General features: G+C 41.6%; 1 protein-coding gene across 3 annotated transcripts in view; it reads right to left on the reverse strand.

Annotated features, from left to right (window-relative positions):
* SPOCK1 (SPARC (osteonectin), cwcv and kazal like domains proteoglycan 1) overlaps nucleotides 1-21,012 on the reverse strand; it is a 583,470-nt gene that overhangs the window by 20,933 nt on the left and 541,525 nt on the right. For all 3 annotated transcript variants that reach the window (XM_086411695.1, XM_086411694.1, XM_086411696.1), the window contains 2 exons: nucleotides 16,242-16,358; nucleotides 4,330-4,551 (listed from right to left, as the gene is read on the reverse strand). In XM_086411695.1, coding sequence (XP_086267821.1) covers nucleotides 4,330-4,551; nucleotides 16,242-16,358 — 339 coding nt within the window. The remainder of the gene's footprint in view (nucleotides 1-4,329; nucleotides 4,552-16,241; nucleotides 16,359-21,012) is intronic.

Genomic DNA, 21,012 nt, shown 5'->3' on the forward strand with positions numbered 1-21,012 from the left:
ACTTTAACAGCATCAACTTTTGGATTTTAAATCAGTCAGCTGGAATTCCATCACTGCCACTAGCTTTACTGGCAGCAATGCTTCCTAAGACCGACTTGACTTCACACTCCAGGATATCCAGCATTAGGTGAGTGAGCACATCATCATAGTTATCTGGTTCATTAAGACCTTTTTGTCAAGTTCTTCTGTGTATTCTTGTCATTGCTGCTTAATCTCTTCTGCTTCTTTTAGGTCCTTACCACTTCTGTCCTTTTTGATTCCCATCCCTGCATGAAATGTTCTCTTGATATATCCAATTTTCTTAAAGAGATCTCTAGTCTTTCCAATGATATTGTTTTCCTCTATTTCTTTGCATTGTTCATTTAAGAAGGCCTTCTTCTCTCTCCTTGCTCTTCTTTGGAACGCTACATTCAGTTGGGTATATCTTTCCCTTTCTCCCATGCCTTTTGCTTCTCTTCTTTCCTCAACTATCTGCAAAGTCTCCTAGACAACCACCTTGCCATCTTGCATTTCTTTTTCTTGGACATGATTTTGGTCACTGCCTCCTGTACAATGGTACAAACCTGTCCATAGTTCTTCAGGCAATCTGTCTGCCAGATAAAATCTGTTGAATCCATTCATCACCTCCATTATATAATCACATAAGGGATTTGATTTAGATCATACCTAAATGGCCTAGTAGTTTTGCCTACCTTCTTCAATTTAAGCCTGAATTTTTCAGTAAGAAGCTGATGATATGAGCCACAGTCAGCTCCCAGTCTTGTTTTTGCTGACTGTATAGAGCTTCTCCATCTTCAGCTGCAAAGAACATAATCAATCTGATTTCACTATTGACCATCTGGTAATGTCCATGTGTAGAGTTGTCTCCTATGTTGTTGGGAAAAGGTGTTTGTTATGACCAATGCATTCTCTTGACAAAACTCTGTTAGCCTCTGCCCTGCTTAATTTTGTATTCCAAGGTCCAACCTGCCTGTTCTTCTGAGTATCTGCTGACTTCCTACTTTGGCATTGCAATCCCCAGTGATGAAAAGGACATCTTCTTTTGTGTTAGTTGTAGAAGATGTTGTAGGTCTTCATAGAACTGGTCAACTTCAGCTTCTTAGGTATCGGTGGGTTGGGGCATCCAGTTCCAGTTCAGTCGCTCAGTCATATCCGACTCTTTGCGACCCCATGAACCACAGCACACCAGGCCTCCCTGTCCATCACCAGCTCCCAAAGTTTACTCAAACCCATGTCCATTGAGTTGGTGATGCCATCCTACCATCTCATCCTCTGTTGTCCCCTTCTCCTCCTGCCCTCAATCTTTCCCAGCTTCAGGGTCTTTTTCAATGAGTCAGCTCTTCACATTAGGTGGCCAAAATATTGGAGTTTCAGCTTCAACATCAGTCCTTCCAATGAACACCGAGGACTGATCTCCTTTAGGATGGACTGGTTGGATCTCCTTGCAGTCCAAGGGACTCTCAAGAGTCCTCTCCAACACCACAGTTCAAAAGCATCCATTCTTCGTGGCTCAGCTTTCTTTATAGTCCAACTCTCACATCCATACATGACCACTGGAAAAACCATAGCCTTGACTAGATAGACCTTTGTTGACAAAGTAATTTCTCTGCTTTTTAATATGCTATCTAGGTTGGTCATAACTTTCCTTCCAAGGAGTAAGTGTCTTTTAATTTCATGGCTGCAATTGCCATCTGCAGTGATTTTGGAGCCCAGCAAAATAAAATCAGCCACTATTTCCACTGTTTTCCCATCTACTTGCCATGATCTTAGTTTTCTGAATGTTGAGCTTTAAGCCAACTTTTTCACCGTCCTCTTTCACTTTCATCAAGAGGCTTTTTAGTTCCTCTTCCCTTTCTGCCATAAGGGTGGTGTCATCTGCATATCTGAAGTTATTGATATTTCTCCCGGCAATCTTGATTGCAGCTTGTGTTTCTTCCAGCCCAGAGTTTCTCATGATGTACTCTGCATATAAATTAAATAAGCAGGGTGACAATATACAGCCTTGACGTACTCCTTTTCCTATTTGGAACCAGTCTGTTGTTCCACGTCCAGTTCTAACTGTTGCTTTCTGACCTGCATACAAATTTCTCAAGAGGCAGGTCAGGTGGTCTGGTATTCCCATCTCTTTCAGAATTTTCCACAGTTTATTGTGATCCACACAGTCAAAGGCTTTGGCATAGTCAATAAAGCAGAAATAGATGTTTTTCTGGAACTCTCTTGCTTTTTCAATGATCCAGCAGATGTTGGCAATTTGATCTCTGGTTCCTCTGCCTTTTCTAAAACCAGCTTGAACATCTGGAAGTTCACGGTTCATGTATTGCTGAAGCCTGGCTTGGAGAATTTTGAGCATTACTTTACTAGCATGTGAGATGAGTGCAATTGTGCAGTAGTTTGAGCATTCTTTGGCATTGCCCTTCTTTGGGATTGGAATGACTACTAATGAGTCCTGTGGCCACTGCTGAGTTTTCCAAATTTGCTGGCATATTGAGTGCAGCACTTTCACAGCATCATCTTTCAGGATTTGGAATAGCTCCACTGGAATTCCATTACCTCCACTAGCTTTGTTCATAGTGATGCTTTCTAAGGCCCACTTGACTTCACATTTCAGGATGTCTGGCTCTAGGTGAGTGATCACACCATCGTGATTATCTGGGTCATGAAGATCTTTTTTCTACAGTTCTTCTGTGTATTCTTGCCACCTCTTCCTAATATCTTCTGCTTCTATTAGGTCCATACCATTTCTGTCCTTTATTGAGTCCATCTTTGCATGAAATGTTCCCTTGGTATCTCTAATTTTCTGAAGAGATCTCTAGTCTTTCTCATTCTGTTGTTTTCCTCTATTTGTTTGCATTGATCGCTGAGGACACTTTCTTATCTCTTCTTGCTATTCTTTGGAACTCTGCATTCAGATGCTTATATCTTTCCTTTTCTCCTTTGCTTTTTGCTTCTTTCATTTTAGTTTACTGATTCCTAAAATGTCAATGTTCAGTCTCTCCTGCTTGGCTACCTCCAGTTTACCTTGATTCATGGACCTAACATTCCAGTTTCCTATGCAATATTATTTTTTACAGCATCAGACTTTACTTTTACCACCAGACACATCCACACTCAGCATTTGTTTCTGCTTTGGCCCAGATGCTTCATTCTTTTTGGAGCTGTTAGTAATTGCCCTCTGGTCTTCTGCAGTAGCATCTTGGACGCGTTCTGACCTGGGGGGCTCATATCTTTTTGCCTTTTCATACTGTCCATGGGGTTCCCTAGGCAAGAACACTGGAATGGATTTCCATTTCCTCCTGCAATGGACCGTGTTTTGTCAAAACTCTTCACTATGACCCATCCGTCTTGGGTGGCCCTACATGGTATGGCTCATGGCTTCATTGAGTGATCAAGTGCCTTTGCCATGATAAGGCCGTGATCCATGAAGGGGAGAAGAGAATGGACCACTAAATAATAAAACATGTCGATTAATAGGGCAGAGCACCCAGAAATAGACATATATATATAACATATAGGAGTTGTATAAATGATAGAGGAAGCATTTCAAATTAGAATGGGAAAGATGGGCTAGTCAATAAATGACAAGTGGGCAAGTAGTGTGCTATCTCCAAGGATAGGGACCCTGCTTGACTATACACACAAAAAACTAAAATGATAAGAAATTTCAACTAAAAAAAAAAAAACCCACAAAGGGACTAAAGAAAACAAAAGGAAATTGTTTTACTATCTCACAGTGGGAAATGCCTATGTAAGCTTAACATAAGCTGTATAGGTTCTCAGAATCCCTAAAATATACACAGAGAAATTTGACTATCTTAAAACTTAAAATTTCTTCTTAGGAAAAACACACAAAGTCATAATTGGGGGAAAAATAAACTATTTGCAATACATATGACTAGAACAATTCTAATATATTTGTATAGAGAGAGTCCCTACTAAAAACAAACACACAAGAACGTAATCTGAAGAAAATGTATAAAAAATAAAGACATTAAGAATCTTACACTGACCTTGGAAATTATGTAACAGGTTTCTACACCCACTTTACAGATGGAAAAGCTAAGGCACAAAGGTTAAAAGATTTTCCTAAAAGGAGGACTGGAATAACACATTCCTTGATTATGTTCTTGGGTTTTCTCTACCATGCTGAAAGTGGAGATCAGTTAAGAGAAATGAGCCTTTTAGCATTCCATCAGATGGAGGAATGTATTGTTCCCTAGCTGTGTTTTTCTGCCTGCTGCTCCTTTCTGTCTCTCCAGTGCATGATAGATGGCCCTTCCCTACCCAGCATGGCGGCCCTGGCCACTGGGCCCCACTTCCCTCCCGCCTTACCTCCAGGCTTCTGGAAGCAGTAGCACCACTCATTGTTAGAGAGCTTGCCATCCTTGAAGGAATCACAGGAATTGAAGAGAGGCTTGATACAGGGCTCGTACTTATCCAGGTAGATGGCGTTGATCTCTGAATGGTCAAGCAGGAGGTCATAGTTCATATCCAACTTGTTGAACATCCAGCCCAGGGAGTCCTTGCAGATGGGCAAGATACTGGTGTCAAACCCTGTGATGGAAAGGACATGTCTCAGACTGCTCTCTCCTGCCCTGCGGGCTTCCCAGCTTTCTGTCCCAAAGGGTGCCCCAGGGCCCACCCCTCCCCAGGTATATTCTCAGCAGCCTTCTACCAGAATATGTGGTGATGGTTAGTTTTCAAATGAAACAATTTAAAATGCACTAAAATGGAAGTCAGCATTTGAGGAAAATGTGTTCTAACGGGAACAAATCCCCAGTGCTAACTTATCTGTTATATAAATAGGAGTTTTTGTGTATATAGAGAGTACAGATTCTATCTATACAAAGATATTTGAAATTCATAAATAGGAATTAATCAGACTTGCTTAAAACAAGGGATACCTGAAAGGAAGAGTACAAATATGGTGAGTAAGAGGACTAGTGGATAATACTGCAAACGATGCTTTTATATTGAGGAAAAATTATTTGAAAAACCAAAAGAACCTATTGTAAAAAGGATGGCAGTGAAATGAAACTAGGTGGCACAATCCAGAAGCAGTGATTATATCTCAAAGGACTGTTCAATCCAAAAGGCTGAACATTAATGGGAAAACAAGCCAGACACCTGCCTCTGTTCTCCATTTTTTCTTTTCTGCAATCCCCTCAAGAGATACATGATATGGAATCCAAATTGACACAGACAATGATTTCTTTCTTATTTCCCAGGTGTGGGGAGGAGGGGTAGTTTTCTTACAGAATTGTTTCTACAATGGAAACTATATGTACTCAAATAATGACACTTGGCTTAACACTGGGGATATTAAGCCTACTGCAGACAAGCCCGAGAGCAGATATGCCCCCACATCTAAAACTCATCTTTCTTTCAGAATCAAAACCACCAGGCCATTTCAAATTATTCCATAATCTGGATTTCTAAGACTGGTTTTATTTTCCTGAGAAAATGATGAAAGTAGTTCACTTTTGTGTTACTTAAGGCACTCTTCTAAGCATTTTATAGTTGATTATCTCACTGAGTCCTTCTAACAGCTTATGAAATGATGCTTTATTCTCTCTAAAGATTTTTTTTTTAAGCTCAAGGTTTAAGTTACTTATTCAAGGTCATACAGCTGTGGGGTTGAGATTCAAGCCCAGGTGGCCCAACCTTGAGTCTACATTCTCAGTCCCTCTTCTTCTAGGGCTGCCTCTGCCTTGCATGACATGGAATCCTCCTACCCTGAGGACATCCAGTAGGTTTGGGTGCTAAGCTGAGGGATGAGCAATGCAAGGGGTGATACAGTAACTGTCAGGGAGGCTCCTGATGGGGTTGATTGTCCCTCTGGGGTTCTTACCTATAGCCTGTCATTGGATTCGATGTGTCTCACCAGGAACCCCTGCTTAGCCAGCATGATACAGGACAGAACAAAGCACGCCCACCCTTTAAAGCAGTGTCTTTACAAAAGAGTCTTCACTGTCCAGAGGTCAGTAAACTGTTGCACCTCCTCCTCTGAGCTCTCATGGAAGCCTATGCTTCCCTCCCATTTTCCGTACCTGTAAATTAGACTCTTAGCTACTTGACAGCAAAGACTGTCTTGTTTCCTTCATAGACTCAGCCTGTAGAGGCACACAGGAAGTGCCCAATGGAATTTGTTGAGAGAGGTTGTCTAGCTATTGCAAAGTTTAGCACCTTCCAATATAAAAATCCTTCCATTTTAAAATTTATTCTTTTTGATATCTTAAAACACATCTTAGAAAAATACCCCTTCTCAAGAAGAGATACTGTGGAACATAATCAGGCCTCTTCTTTAACTGAAGGTCATGACTGGACAGTCTCTATGTTGATCATGTCCTCAGGAGCAACTGAATAAAGGAATAATTTACTCTGACACTAAATGGCTCCACACTTTTGTACAGAATAATTTATGTGATATTCATCCATATTAGAGGATATTACCATTTTAATACATGGGAAAGGGAAACTTAATTTTTTAATGTTCCCAGAACTCTGAGAACTTCTTTACAAATGTTTATCACCAAATTTTCTTCTTGGAAAACATGAATCATGGGTAAAAAAATGTACATCTATGCTAAGTTCAGTTGTGGGGGTTTTGTTTTTGAGCTATACATTATATAATTTAGAATCAATCACTCTTTGGTTGTAAAAAAATGTAAGCAAGTTGATCTTTAAACTTTTTTGGCACCTTGATATTGAAAGCAGACTAATGTTATCTAGACCTCAAGGAAAAATCAAAAGGAACTAAATCCTGACATCATTAGAGCTGGCCATTTTGCATATATATGTTCAAAGGATGTGTGCCCATGATATATCAGAAACATCATGCTGGTACTTGTTTAAATTTCTTCACAGTCCAGTGTATAGCAGTGCACAGTCCAGTGTACATCCAATGTATGTCCAGTGTACGTAATGTACAATCCACTGTACTGTATACAGTGGTGTACAGTCCAGCGCACATCTAGGGCACAGCTGGTGCATAGCTGAAACACAGCTGGCTACATCTGGCATACAGCCCAAATGCACATCTGGAACACAGCTGTCCACATCTGGAACACAGCTGGATACATCTGGACACATCTGGAATACAGCTGGACACATGTGGCACACAGCTGAACACAGCTGGAATACAGCTGGACCACAGCTGGACCACAGCTGGACACATCTGGCACACAGCTGGACACATCTAGCGCACAGCTGGATACATCTGGAACACAGCTGGATACATCTGGACTACAGCTGGAACACAGCTGGACATATCTGGCACATAGCCCAAATGCACATCTGGAACACAGCTGGACATATTTGGTGCACAGTTCAAATGCACATCTGGCGTAGAGTCCAGTGTACACCTGGTGTACAGTCCAAGGGCACATCCCACTGTGCAATGTACAGTCCAGTGTACGTCCAGTGTACACCAGTGTGTCTAGTGTACAGTCCAGTGTCTGTCAGTGTATAGTGTATATTAAGTGTATAGTCCAGTGCACATCCAGTGTACAATCTATACACTGTAGTGTATGTCCAATGTCTTTGTGCTTGTCTTCTCCATATTCACAAAATTCTATGGTTCTTATAGTCATTCTTAAAAGAAATGGCAATGAACAAGTAGTCAGTAGGTTCAAAGAAGCCAGAATAAAAGGAACAAAATTTAAGTGAATTGAAGATTGTATTGCTTGACACTGAATTCAGGTCAGTGATGTGCAAGAGCAAGTTACTGAACTTCTCTGTATATGTTTCTCATTTTCTTCAGCTGTATTGTAAAAATGTTAGCCACCCCTCTTTAGACTTACAGTTTTTAGTAATAATTTCTTGATCTCTCAAGAATGTGAGTCAAGAAGAGCCGAAGGAAACATGACAGTCCAACGTAATGTGGTAGCCTTCATTTCTCTGTTGTCGTCTGATTGGTTGGTGAGATCTGAGTTGTTCTTAATTTGCTAAGTCATTTTTTCCACTGTTCTAACTAGCTATCATGTCAATCTTTCCATTTCAGTTGCTGCTTTAAGGTCTAAAGCTGTGGGAAAGGAAGGACTAGTAAACCCATTTATGAACATGATTCCTGACCGCCATTGGTCCTTCCTCTTCATAGCTTTTTGGGCCAGAGCCCATTTCCCCATTTTAGGGATAAGTCTGGAACAGCAACTGCTGGCACCCCAGGATCGTGTCTCCATCCCAGAATTCTGGGAAATTTTAATATTGCTTACTGACCACCAAAAAGAAGTGCCAAACTGGTTGGGCAATAGGCTAAAGTCAAGCCCACCCACACCTATTTGTAAGGCTCTAGAAGAGAGGTATCTGCATCTGCTCTCCAGGGATGCAGGGGGAACAGACTAGCCCTTCTGGTTGGTTGGCCCCAAACTCATGGGACTTCTAGGGTTGTATGGTTTCCCCTTCAGAACTCCTGTGCTGACAATGTCTCTCCCTCCTCATGTGCCTCATGGACAAATTCAGTGTCCTTCCTTTATATCTCCAACTGTTTCAGAACATCACACCTAAAAACCTCTTCAGGGACTCAATTTGCTTGTGGCCAAGGGCAGGCATTTTGCAGGCTCACTGGCTGTCAGCAGAAGGAGTCTCCTGGGACTGGAGGCTATGAGGAGCAGCTCTTTCATATCAATCTGCTCTTCACTGAAAGGTTATACAGAAAGCCCAGTGGTTCAGCCACTCCTGGAAGATCCCTGGGAAAAGCTTCCCACTGTCCACAACTCCCAAGGAACCTTTGACATGAATGGGAAGAATCTTACATCCCTCTTCACACTCACACAACCACCAGGACCCTCTCTTTGGATATATAGCATATGCTTCCCAGAATCAACCTTTCCCTTAATTGGTAAAAATTCCAACCTGGTGAGTGAATTGTCCTCTGGATCAACATTCTCTAGGTGGCTGTGAACAGCAAAGAATAACCCTGAAATTATGAAGAATATTCTGATTTGGGCTGAAGACCAGATGCTGGTTAGACTCTGGGTCCCAGCAGTTACCAGTGTCACTTCTTACTCACTTAGCTCAATCCAGGAGCATTACATTCCGAAATCCTGTCAACATAAGTGTGACATCAGGGATGGGGTGAAATACTCTCTGCTTTAAATAACATGTGTTTTTATATTTTGACAAATCAATAAAAATCACTACATAGAAAAGGCTGTGCCAAAGCTCCATGTATCTTGACAACTGTGTTATTGAGTCAGCCCTTCTGTACCAACTGGCCACAGTGTAGAGAAGTGCCCCACTAGTGGCCTGTGGGTTAGAGGCAGTGAGAGGCTCCACCAAAGTGCATACACACAGACCTAACCCCCGGTTTGCTCTCCGGCTTATGGAGAGGTTTGGAGTATGGTCTTGAGCCACTTTGGTGATGGTGGAGGGAATGCTTGTCAGGTAGTCTATCTCTGGAAAACAAAATGCAGTCTCACTAAAGTCCAAAAGCCCGAGATATCAAAGATGTTTGCTACCATGTTGCTTATAATAGCTGAACATTAGGAGCAACTTCAAAGCTCCCAAATAAAGGTATAATTACATGAATTATGTTATATCAATATATTGAGATTTTATGTCATGTCTACAAAGCAGAATACTACTCAACTGTATAGAAAGATAGTCATAGTGTATTGCTGAACGATAAAAGAAGGCCATAAAACAGTCTGTAAAGTGTGCATGTGTATACATACACACAGAAATATAGTTTTTTCTATGTGACAAGAAAAAAAAATGGAAGAATATGCCAGGAGAGCTTAAAGCTATGAAAATGGTGTGGTTCTATATATTTCTTAATTGAAGTATCAGTCAGTTCAGTCACTCAGTTGTGTCCAACTCTTTGTGACTCCATGGACTGCAGCACGCCAGGCCTCTCTGTCCATCACCAAATCCCGGAGTTTGCTTAAACTCATGTCCATTGTGTGAGTGATGCCATCCAACCATTTCATCCTCTGTCATCCCCTTCTCTTCCTGCCTTCAATCTTTCCCAGCATCAGATTCTTATCCAGAGAGTCCGTTCTCTGCATCAGGCGGCCAAACTATTGGAGTTTCAGCTTCAGCATCAGTCCTTCCAATGAATATTCAGGACTGATTTCCTTTAGGATTGACTGGTTGGATCTCCTTGCAGTCCAAGAGACTCTCAAGAGTCATCTCCAACGCCAAAGTTCAAAAGCATCAGTTCTTCATGGCTCAGCTTTCTTTTTATAGTCCAACTCTCACATCTATAGAAGACTACTTGAAAAAACATAGCTTTGACTAGATGGACATTTGTAGGCAATGTAATGTCTCTGCTTTTTAATATGCTGTCTAGGTTCATCATAGCTTTTCTCCCAAGGAGCAAATATCTTTGAATTTCATGGCTGCAGTCACCATCTGCAGTGATTTTGGATCCCCCCAAAATAAAGTCTCTCACTGTTTCCATTGTTTCCCTATCTATTTGCCAAGAAGTGATGGGGCTGGATGCCAAGATGTTAGTTTTCTGAAGGTTGAGTTTTAACCCAACTTTTTCACTCTCCTCTTTCACTTTCATCAAGAGGCTCTTTAGTTCTTCTTCACTTTCTGCCATAAGGGTGGTGTCATCTGCATATCTGAGGTTATTGGTATTTTTTTCTGGCAGTCTTTATTCCAGCTTGTGCTTCATCCAGCCTGGCATTTTGCTTAATATACTCTGCATATAAGTTAAATAAGCAGGGTGACAATATACAGCCTTGAGATACTCCCTTCCCAATTTGGAACCAGTCTGTTGTTCCACGTCCAGTTCTAACTGTTGCTTCTTGACCTGCATACAGATTTCTCAAGAGGCAGGTCAGGTGGTCTGGTATTCCCATCTCTTGAAGAATTTTCCACAGTTTGTTTTGATCCACATAGTCAAAGGATTTGGCATAGTCAACAAAGCAAAAGTAGATGTTTTTCTGGAACTCTCTTGCTTTTTCAGTGATCCGACAGATGTTGGCAATTTGATCTCTGGTTCCTCTGCCTTTTCTAAATCCAGCTTGAACATCTGGAAGTTCATGGTTCACATACTTTTGAAGCCTGGCTTGGAGAATTTTGAACATTATTTTGCTAGCATGTGAGATGAGTGCAATTGTGTGGTAGTTTGAGCATTCTTTGGCATTGCCTTTCTTTGGGATTGGAATGAAAACTTACCTTTTCCAGTCCTGCAGCCACTGTTGAGTTTCCAAATTTGCTGGCATATTGAGTGCAGCACTTTCACAGCATCATCTTTTAAGATTTGAAATAGCTCCACTGGAATTCCACCACCTCCACTACCTTTGTTCATAGTGATGCTTCCTAAGGCCCACTTAACTTTGCATTCCAGGTTGTCTGGCTCTAGGTGAGTGATCACACCATCATGGTTATCTGGGTCATGAAGATCTTTTTTGTATAGTTCTTTTATGTATTCTTGCCACCTCTGCTTAATATCTTCTGCTTCTGTTAGGTCCATGCCATTTCTGTCCTTTATTGTGCCCATGTTTGCATGAAATATTCCCTAGGTATCTCTAATTTTCTTGAAGAGATCTCTAGTCTTTCTCATTCTATTGTTTTCCTCTATTTCTTTGCACTGGTCACTAGAAAGGCTTTCTTATCTGTCCTTGCTATCCTTTGGAACTCTGCATTCAGATGGGTATATCTTTCCTTTTCTCCTTTGCCTTTTGCTTCTCTTCTTAGCTATGTGTAAGGCCTCCTCAGACAACCATTTTGTCTTTTGCATTTCTTTTTTTGGGGATGGTCTTTTAATTGAAGACTTATACTTCTTTTAATTGAAGTGTAGGTGATTTACAATATTGTGTTAGTTTCATGTGTACAGCATAGTGTTTTTGCAGATTATACTCCATTCTAGATTATTACAAAAAAATGGCTATAAATCCCTGTGTTGTATATTATTGCCTATCTATTTTATACATGATAGTTTGTTATTTTTGTATATTAATATGTACTTAAATGTATTTCCTAAAAATCAGTATTAAATACTAGATAACTTTGCAACCCAACTTAAAAAAATTAAACAAGACCCTTATATATGTTGTCCACCTTGAAACAAGGGACACATACAGACTGAAAGTGAAGGCCTGGAAAAAGATATTCCATGCAAATAGAGACCAAAAGAAAGCAGGAGTAGCAATACTCATATCAGATAAAATAGACTTTAAAACAAAGGCTATGAAAGAGACAAAGATGGACACTACATAATGATCAACAGATCAATACAAGAAGAAGATATAACAATCATAAGTATATATGCACCCAACATAGGAGCACCACAATATGTAAGACAAATGCTAACAAGTATGAAAGGGGAAATTAACAATAACACAATAATAGTGAGAGACTTTAATGCCCCACTCACACCTATGGATAGATCAACTAAACAGAAAATTAACAAGGAAACACAAACTTTAAATGATACAATGGACCAGTTAGACCTAATTGATATCTATAGGATGTTTCACCCCAAAACAATGAATTTCACCTTTTTCTCAAGTGCACATGGAGTCTTCTCCAGGATAGATCACATCCTGGGCCATAAATCTAGCCTTGGTAAATTCAAAAAAACTGAAATCATTCCAAGCATCCTTTCTGACCACAATGCAGTCAGATTAGATGTCAATTACAGGAGAAAAACTATTAAAAATCCAAACATATGGAGGCTGAACAACACGCTGCTAAATAACCAACAAATCACAGAAGAAATAAAAAATGAAATCTATATATGTACAGAAATGAATGAAAACACAACAGCCGAAAACATACGGGACACTGTAAAAGCAGTACTAAGGGGAAGGTTCATAGCAGTACAGGCTTACCTCAAGAAACAAGAGAAAAGTCAAATAAATAACCTAACTCTACACCTAAAGCAACTTGAAAAGGAAGAAATTGTGAGCCCCAGGGTTAGTAGAAGGAAAGAAATCTTAAAAATTAGGGCAGAAATCAAGGCAAAAGAAACAAAAGAGACCATAGCAAAAATCAACAAAACCAAAAAAAACTGGTTCTTTGAGAAGATAAATAAAACTGACAAACCATTAGCCAGACTCATCAAGAAACAAAGGGAAAAAATCAAATCAACAAAATTAGAAATGAAAATGGAGAGATCAAAACAGATAACACAGAAATAGGATCATAAGAGACTATTATCAGCAACTATATGCAAATAAAATGGACAACGTGGAAGAAATGGACAAATTCTTAGAAAAGTACAACTTTCTAAAACTGAACCAGGAAGAAATAGAAAATCTTAACAGACCCATCACAAGCACGGAAATTGAAACATAATCAGAAATCTTCCAACAAACAAAAGCCCAGGACCAGATGGCTTCACAGCTGAATTCTACCAAAATTTAGAGAATTAACACCTATCCTACTCAAACTCTTCCAGAAAATTGCAGAGGAAGGTAAATTTCCAAACTCATTCTATGAGGCCACCATCACCCTAATATCAAAACCTGACAAAGATGCCACAAAAAAAAGAAAACTACAGATCAATATCACTGATAAACATAGATGCAAAAATCCTTAACAAAATTCTAGCAAACAAAATCCAACAATATTTAAAAAGATCATACACCATGACCAAGTGGGCTTTATCCCAGGGATGCAAGGATTCTTCAATATCTGCAAATCAATAAATGTAATACACCACATTAACAAATTGAAAAATAAAAACCATATGATTTTCTCAATAGGTGCACAGAAAGCCTTTGACAAAATTCAACATCCATTTATGATAAAAACCCTCCAGAAAGCAGGCATAGAAGGAACATACCTCAACATAATAAAAGCTATGTATGACAAACCCACAGCAAACATTATCCTCAAAGGTGAAAAATTGAAAGCATTTCCCCTAAGTCAGGAATAAGACAAGGGTGCCCACTTTCACCACTACTATTCAACACAGTTTTGGAAGTTTTGGCCACAGCAATCAGAGCAGAAAAAGAAATAAAAGGAATCCAGATTGGAAAAGTAGAAGTAAAACTCTTGCGGTTTGCAGAGGACATGACCCTTTACATAGAAAACCCTAAAGACTCCACCAGAAAATTACTAGAGCTAATCAATGAATATAGTAATGTTGCAGGATATAAAATTAACACACAGAAATCCCTTGCATTCCTATGCACTAACAATGAGAAAACAGAAAGAGAAATTAAGGAAACAATTCAATTCACCATTGCAATGAAAAGAATAAAATACTTAGGAATATATCTACCTAAAGAAACAAAAGACCTATATATAGAAAACTATAAAACACTGGTGACAGAAATCAAAGAGGACACTAATAGATGGAGAAATATACCGTGTTCATGGATTGGAAGAATCAATATAGTGAAAATGAGTATATTACCCAAACCAATCTAGGGATAGGATTCAATGCAATCCCTATCAAGCTACCAACAGTATTTTTCAGAGGACTAGAACAAATAATTTCACAATTTGTATGGAAATACAAAAAACCTCGAATAGCCAAAGCAATCCTGAGAAAGAAGAATGAAACTGGAGGAATCAACCTGCCTGACTTCAGTCTCTACTACAAAGCCACAGTCATCAAGACAGCATGGTACTGGCACAAAGACAGAAATATAGATCAATGGAACAAAATAGAAAGCCCAGAATAAATCCAAACACCTATGGACACCTTATCTTTGACAAAGGAGGCAGGAATATACAATGGAGAAAAAAAAAATCAATCTCTTTAACAAGTGGTGCTGGGAAAACTGGTCAACTACTTGTAAAATAATGAAACTAGAACACTTTCTAACACCATACACAAAAATAAACTCAAAATGGATTAAAGATCTAAATGTAAGACCAGAAACTATTAAACTCCTAGAGGAAAACATAGGCAAAACACTCTCTGACATAAATCACAGCAGGATCCTCTATGACCCACCTCCCAGAGTAATGGAAATAAAAGCAAAAATAAACAAATGGGACCTAATTAAAATTAAAAGCTTCTGCACAACAAAGGAAACTATAAGCAAGGTGAAAAGACAGCCTTGAGAATGAGAGAAAATAATAGCAAACAAAGCAATGGACAAAGAATTAATCTCAAAAATATACAAGCAACTCCTTTAGCTCAATTCCAGAAAAATAAAAGACCCAATCAAAAAGTGGGCCAGAGAATTAAACAGACATTTCTCCAAAGAAGACATACAGATGGCTAACAAACACATGAAAAGATGCTCAACATCACTCATTATCAGAGAAATGCATATCAAAACCACAATGAGGTACCATTTCACACCAGTCAGAATGGCTGCTTCCAAAAGTCTACAAGCAAATAAATGCTGGAGAGGATGTGGAGAAAAGGGAATCCTCTTACACTGTTGGTGGGGATGCAAACTAATACAGCCACTATGGAGAACAGTGTGGAGATTCCTTAAAGAACTGGAAATAGAACTGCCTTATGACCAAGCAATCCCACTGCTGGGCATACACACTGAGGAAACCAGAATTGAAAGAGACACGTGTACCCCAATGTTCATCGCAGCACTGTTTATAGTAGCCAGGACATGGAAGCAACCTAGATGTCCATTGGCAGATGAATGGATAAGAAAGCTGTGGTACATATACACAATGGAATATTACTCAGCCATTAAAAAGAATACATTTGAATCAGTTCTAATGAGGTGGATGAAACTGGAGCCTATTATACAGTGAAGTAAGTCAGAAAGAAAAACACCAATACAGTATACTAATGCAATATATATGGAATTTAGAAAGATGATAATGATAACCCTATATGCGAGATAGCAAAAGAGACACAGATGTATTGAACAGTCTTTTGGACTCTGTGGGAGAGTGTGAGGGTGGGATGATATGGGAGAATGGCATTGAAACATGTAAAATATCATATGTGAAATGAATCACCAGTCCAGGTTTGATGCATGAAACAGGATGCTCGGGGCTGGTGCACTGGGATGACCCAGAGGGAGGGGATGGGGAGGGTGGTGGGAGGGGGGTTCAGGATGGGGAACACATGTACACTCATGGCAGATTCAAGTCAATGTATGGCAGAACCAATACAATATTGTAAAGTAAAATAAATAATTAATTTAAAAAATAAGTGGTTGTATTTTCTTGATTCTAAGGCATTTCCTTGTCCTCCAGTATTTTAATATTTCTGAAATTGCAGTGTGTTTCAAGTCACTGTGTACATTTAAGTTAGTGTTTCTTTTAACAACAGCATCTCAGGGTGGTCAATCAATATCAGTAACTGAAGAAATGTGGTGTTTAAAATGAAATAAACTAGCAAGAGTAAAGTGTCTTACTGCCTTGGGCTGTTTCAGAGCTGGTGGGCTTGATGACCCTGTTTGCATCCTCATGAAGGGCTCCAAACCAGTCCTTGAGTCGGGAAGCAAGGTTTCTCAACTCCTTGTCCGTGCAAGCTGGAGAAAAAGCAGATGGAACAAACATTAAGTCTGTGGGCTCTCTTCCCTCAACAAGCAATGCTCCAAACAGAACTCTCTCTCCAACCAGGATGTAACTCCTTACCCCACTGTGAAAATGCCCCAAAGATGTTGCCTTCACAGGTAAAGAGCGTGACAAAGTGAGAGCTGAGACTCCCAGGCAAGCAGCGCTATGCAAACCTGAACGTGGACTGCCTCTGCACTCTGAAAGCAAGCTGGGGTGGTCTTAGCATCACGTACCAGCCTCCAAAAGCTGTTATGGGTCCTTTTGCTAACCTGATCAAACTTGCTATTGCAGTTTGCCAGAGAAGATCACATTTTCCACTGAACTCATGCCAAGAGATAAACACTTAGGGATAGCTAATGTTCTTAGGGAAAGGCAGCCTGGGATATCAAAAGACCCCAGTATGAGCAACTCTCAATTTTGCATCAGCTCACATGTGGGTTTCTGAGTGTGGCATATTTTGCCGGCCTTTGGACAGACTGATTTGAATTTCCCTTATGGACAGATGGATGCCTCGTCCCTGAAAGAGTCCTTTTCTGCAGCCCATCTTTAACTAACCAGCTCATCTTTTAGGGTATGACAGAGAAAATTTAATGAACACTCCTTCTGAGAACAAGAAACTCCAGATGCTGGATGGGTAGGTGCAGGCTATCTGACAGTCTCAGCAAGAACTAAGACTGGAGGAGAGGAATCCCCAAAGGAGGGACAGTGGCACAGAGAAGGGAGCTGACTTTCCCTTGCTGCCTGATTTTACCCTAATTCTAGGTCCTGAGCATCCTGACAAAGGGTCCAGGCAGTGGGCCTCTAGCAAGAGGCAGAACACCCAGCACTGCATTTAGCAGTTTGCATCGAGAGGGACAGGAATTAGAGACCCAAGGAGATAAAGTCTCAATAAAGAAAAAGTGAAGCCCACCACTGTCACTTTTCCCAAATTCTAAAAGCCAAGCAAGTCACCATTATGACACAGAGCTGCGTTCTGAATGTCTCACGGTGCTGGCAAGATGCAGATGAAGGCTCGAATCTGTCAATGCAGGGGGACCCCAGCGAACACCCAGGCTCTCCACTGGAAGGGACACGGGCAGTGATAAAGGACCTGTGGGTCTCACTCAGACGCCCATCCAGCCTTCACTCTGCTGAGCCCATCAGCCCCCATCTGCCCTGCCAAGGGGTGAATCCTCTCCAGAAGACAACAATACTAGGCAGAGCCTCTCCTCCTGTTTACCTGACTGCATTTAGGAGAGCCCCTCTTTCCTGAGCCTGGGGTTAGGTACTTGATGGAGAACACAGCCCAACTTCCTAAACCTCAGGGAGGAAAGGACTCTCTTGCCCTCCACTTGAGGTGAGGTGGTGAGCAGACCCAGGTGAAGTCTATGCAACCTGAGTGCGCTCATGTCTAGCTGCTGTCTTCCTTCTAGTCAGGAGCCACAGCTGAACTCTGTAAAGCGTGGAATGTGTGACCATTGCTTATACCCAGGTCTCTAATGACCTCAAGACAACACCTGGCTTCCAACAACCAGAACATGATTGTATCTGAAAACACCAGCCAGGAAGTGGCACTGAGGACTGTCTGGAGAGGCAATGGAGTATTTGAGCTCTGGGATGTTGCTGCCTGGTGTGAATCCCAGCTCGACCACTGACTTGCTGGGTGACTCAAACCAGCCACTTAACCCCTCAGCGCCTCCGTTTCATCATATCTGTAAACTCAAGGTATCATTATGTGACTATGAAATAGACAAGGTATGTAGCATACTGAGGAAAACACCTGGTATACAGTAATTACTCAGCATGTGCCAGCTATGATTTTTATTACCTCTACTATTATTTTTATTTTAAAATTGATGATATATAGGTAAGTGTAGAGCAGCTGTAACAGCATTCAGAAAACTAGTCAGACAAATATACTAGCTAAGTTGCTTCAGTCACGTTCAACTCTGCAAAACTATGGACTGTAGACTGCCAGGCTCCTCTGTCTGTGGGTTCCCAGGCAAGAATACTGGAGTGGTTTGCCATGCCCTTCTCCAGGGGATCTTCCTGACCCAGGGATTGAACCTGTGTGTTTATGTCTCCTGCACTGGCAGCCAGGTTCTTTACCGCTAGCACCACCTGGGAAGCCCAAAGACAAAGACAGCTAAACACAATTGGCTTTGGACACACAACTGGCTTCGGCATACTTCTGTGCTAAACTGGTTTTGGCACACACAGATACCTCTGCTATCCAGTAGAATTGCCGTGAGCCACAGGTGACTATTTTCCTTTAAATTGATGAAAATGAAATAAAAGTTAAAATTTAGTTCTTCATTTGCACCCATCCCATTCCAAGTTGCTCAGTAGTCATATGTGGCTAGTGAATGACTCCATCTGGGACAACACAGATACACAGTATTTCCATTGTGGCAGAACATTGTATAACGAGCCCTGGATGAAGCTAGCCACCTTTGGGATTTCCGGCTTTCGCAGGTCCATCGTGATATCCTGACATGTAAGTCTGTGCCTCCAGCCCTTCCCTTCATTCCTTAGCAATGAGCTGAGGAAGGAGATCACGTGCTCACTCAAGCTGGGGACCAGCATCCCATGTTGAACCACGTGCACAGAAAGGAGGAGGAGGAGGAGCTTGTGCTGACAGTGGTGATGCCCATCTCTGCCAGGTACCAGTACCAACCCTTGGGAGAAGCCTCCACTAACAACAGCCCCATTTCAGAGCCTCTGGGGAATAGAAGGCTCTCTTTTCTAAATTTTCGGACTTTGCACATCTCTAAACAGGAGAGGCCGTGGTCTGTTTTTCCAAGGAGAATGCGATATAGGCTCTATAGTCAATCTCAAGTTTGCAAATGGAAAATTAATAGCATCTATTTCTTCCTGATTGCCATGCACACTGTCTATTCTAAATGTTCTTTGAGCAGAGAAAATTGCCAAGTCAACTTGTAAAGGAAATGAATCCCCATCTCATGCTGCAGGATAAATTAGTCATGTATAACTAAACCCTGACAGATGTGCAGGTAATCTATATCTTGAGAAGACTGAATTTCCCACCAGCTTCTCAAAGTATGCAGGCTTTGGGTGGCTGATCAAGTCAGGGACTGGAGTCTTGAAGGAGCAAACCTGTCGCTTGGGGAGAAGTCCTCAAGCAGGATGGCACTGGCCTGGGTAGAGAGAGATCAGAAGCCGAATGGAGATAGGACGCATTCAATTACTGGGCCCTATTCATGCATAGTGTCCTCAGCCGAACAGTCCTTATAAGGAGCAAATCAGGCACAGTCTGCCTGGGGCCAGATATGTCCCAGAGGAATAAAATATTCAGAGACGATGGCACACAGAGAGCTATTTGCTCAGATTCGGTATTCTAGCCACAATGCAGCCCATCTCCTATGGGAGAAAAGTGCTTGCCTTTAAAGGTGCCTCTTATAGCCCCCGAAAAAGGCAGGAGAGGAGGATTAATGCTCCAGAAATAGGGGCCCTGACGGGTGCCTCCCATACACTTGGTTCCTTCCTTGGGAAAAGACACTTCTGTGTGGAGAAAACCATAAAACCACATTTAAATCACACTCTGCCCAGAGGTGGGCCAACCCTTATGATTTCTAGAGGGCTGTCTGGTAGTCTCTCCTGGTGAGAGAAGCAAGGTTCTCAGGCCACCAGCATCCGATCATCAGAGGGGAAGATGCTGCTGTCTTGGGAGAGGATCTGGCCAAGTCGCGAAGACCAGGACCGTGTCCCCATCCACTGCCATATTTCCTGAATGGTGGGCGCAGCCAGCGCTCTGCCCTCCATGCTCCATTCTCTTCCCTTTCACTCCCAACCCTGGCTTTAGCTAACTTTTAATTGCTTTCATTCTCCTACTCATCTCTGCCCAACATCCTCTTCTGCAATCTTTGCATATCTACCTTCTTATTTCTACAGGTTACTCTCTTTCTTCCATGATCTCAATCTGTCCAGCATGGCTAGTGTTGGCAGCATCTCTGAGATCGACTGACCCCCAATCTCTGCCTCCTCCTAGAATCAGAGTGCGGCCCTGCCCAGCACTCATAACCACAGGGCAGACACCCAGGACTGCCTGTCCTGACTCCCACCAAAGTCCCCTGCTTCTTGCTATCTCCGCTGCCAGCCCAGGCACCACTGAGACCTCCCACCAAGTCAAGGCTCCCTGTCTTGCTCCTCACTTTCCCTTTGCCATCCAGCAGCCAAAGTGATCTTTCCAAAAGGTAAATTTGATTAAGTCACTTTCCCACTTAGCTACTCCAGAGGGCCTCAACTGCTCTGCACAAGCCCACCTAGACTCCTTAATGTGACCCCAGTGGCCTCTGCCTCCAACTCTTTTTGCTCCTCCTGGGCCTTGAGGCTCTGCGCTGTCTTTTGCACACACTGTTCTGATGGAGCACGTTTCTTCTCTTTGTCTTGCTAATGCTTATCTTCTGTCAGATCTCTGCTTTAAAGCACACCTGTAACTTCCAGCTCAGTGTCCATCTTCCCTTCTAAATCATAGCAACATAAAACACGCCCCGAGGCTGGCTTGCCCCAAGGCTCAGCTCTTGGAGCCCAGCACCTAATGCAGTCAGTTCCTGGCATAAAGAATGCTTCCAACGCATACTTATTAACTGGGCATAACAGTGCTCTTGCTGCCTTCTGTAAACTTCC

The sequence above is a fragment of the Bos grunniens genome, chromosome 7 (assembly GCF_055505025.1).
Source record: "Bos grunniens cultivar Pamir isolate PY7600 chromosome 7, Bosgru_T2T1.0, whole genome shotgun sequence".
NCBI classification, from domain to species: domain Eukaryota; kingdom Metazoa; phylum Chordata; class Mammalia; order Artiodactyla; family Bovidae; genus Bos; species Bos grunniens.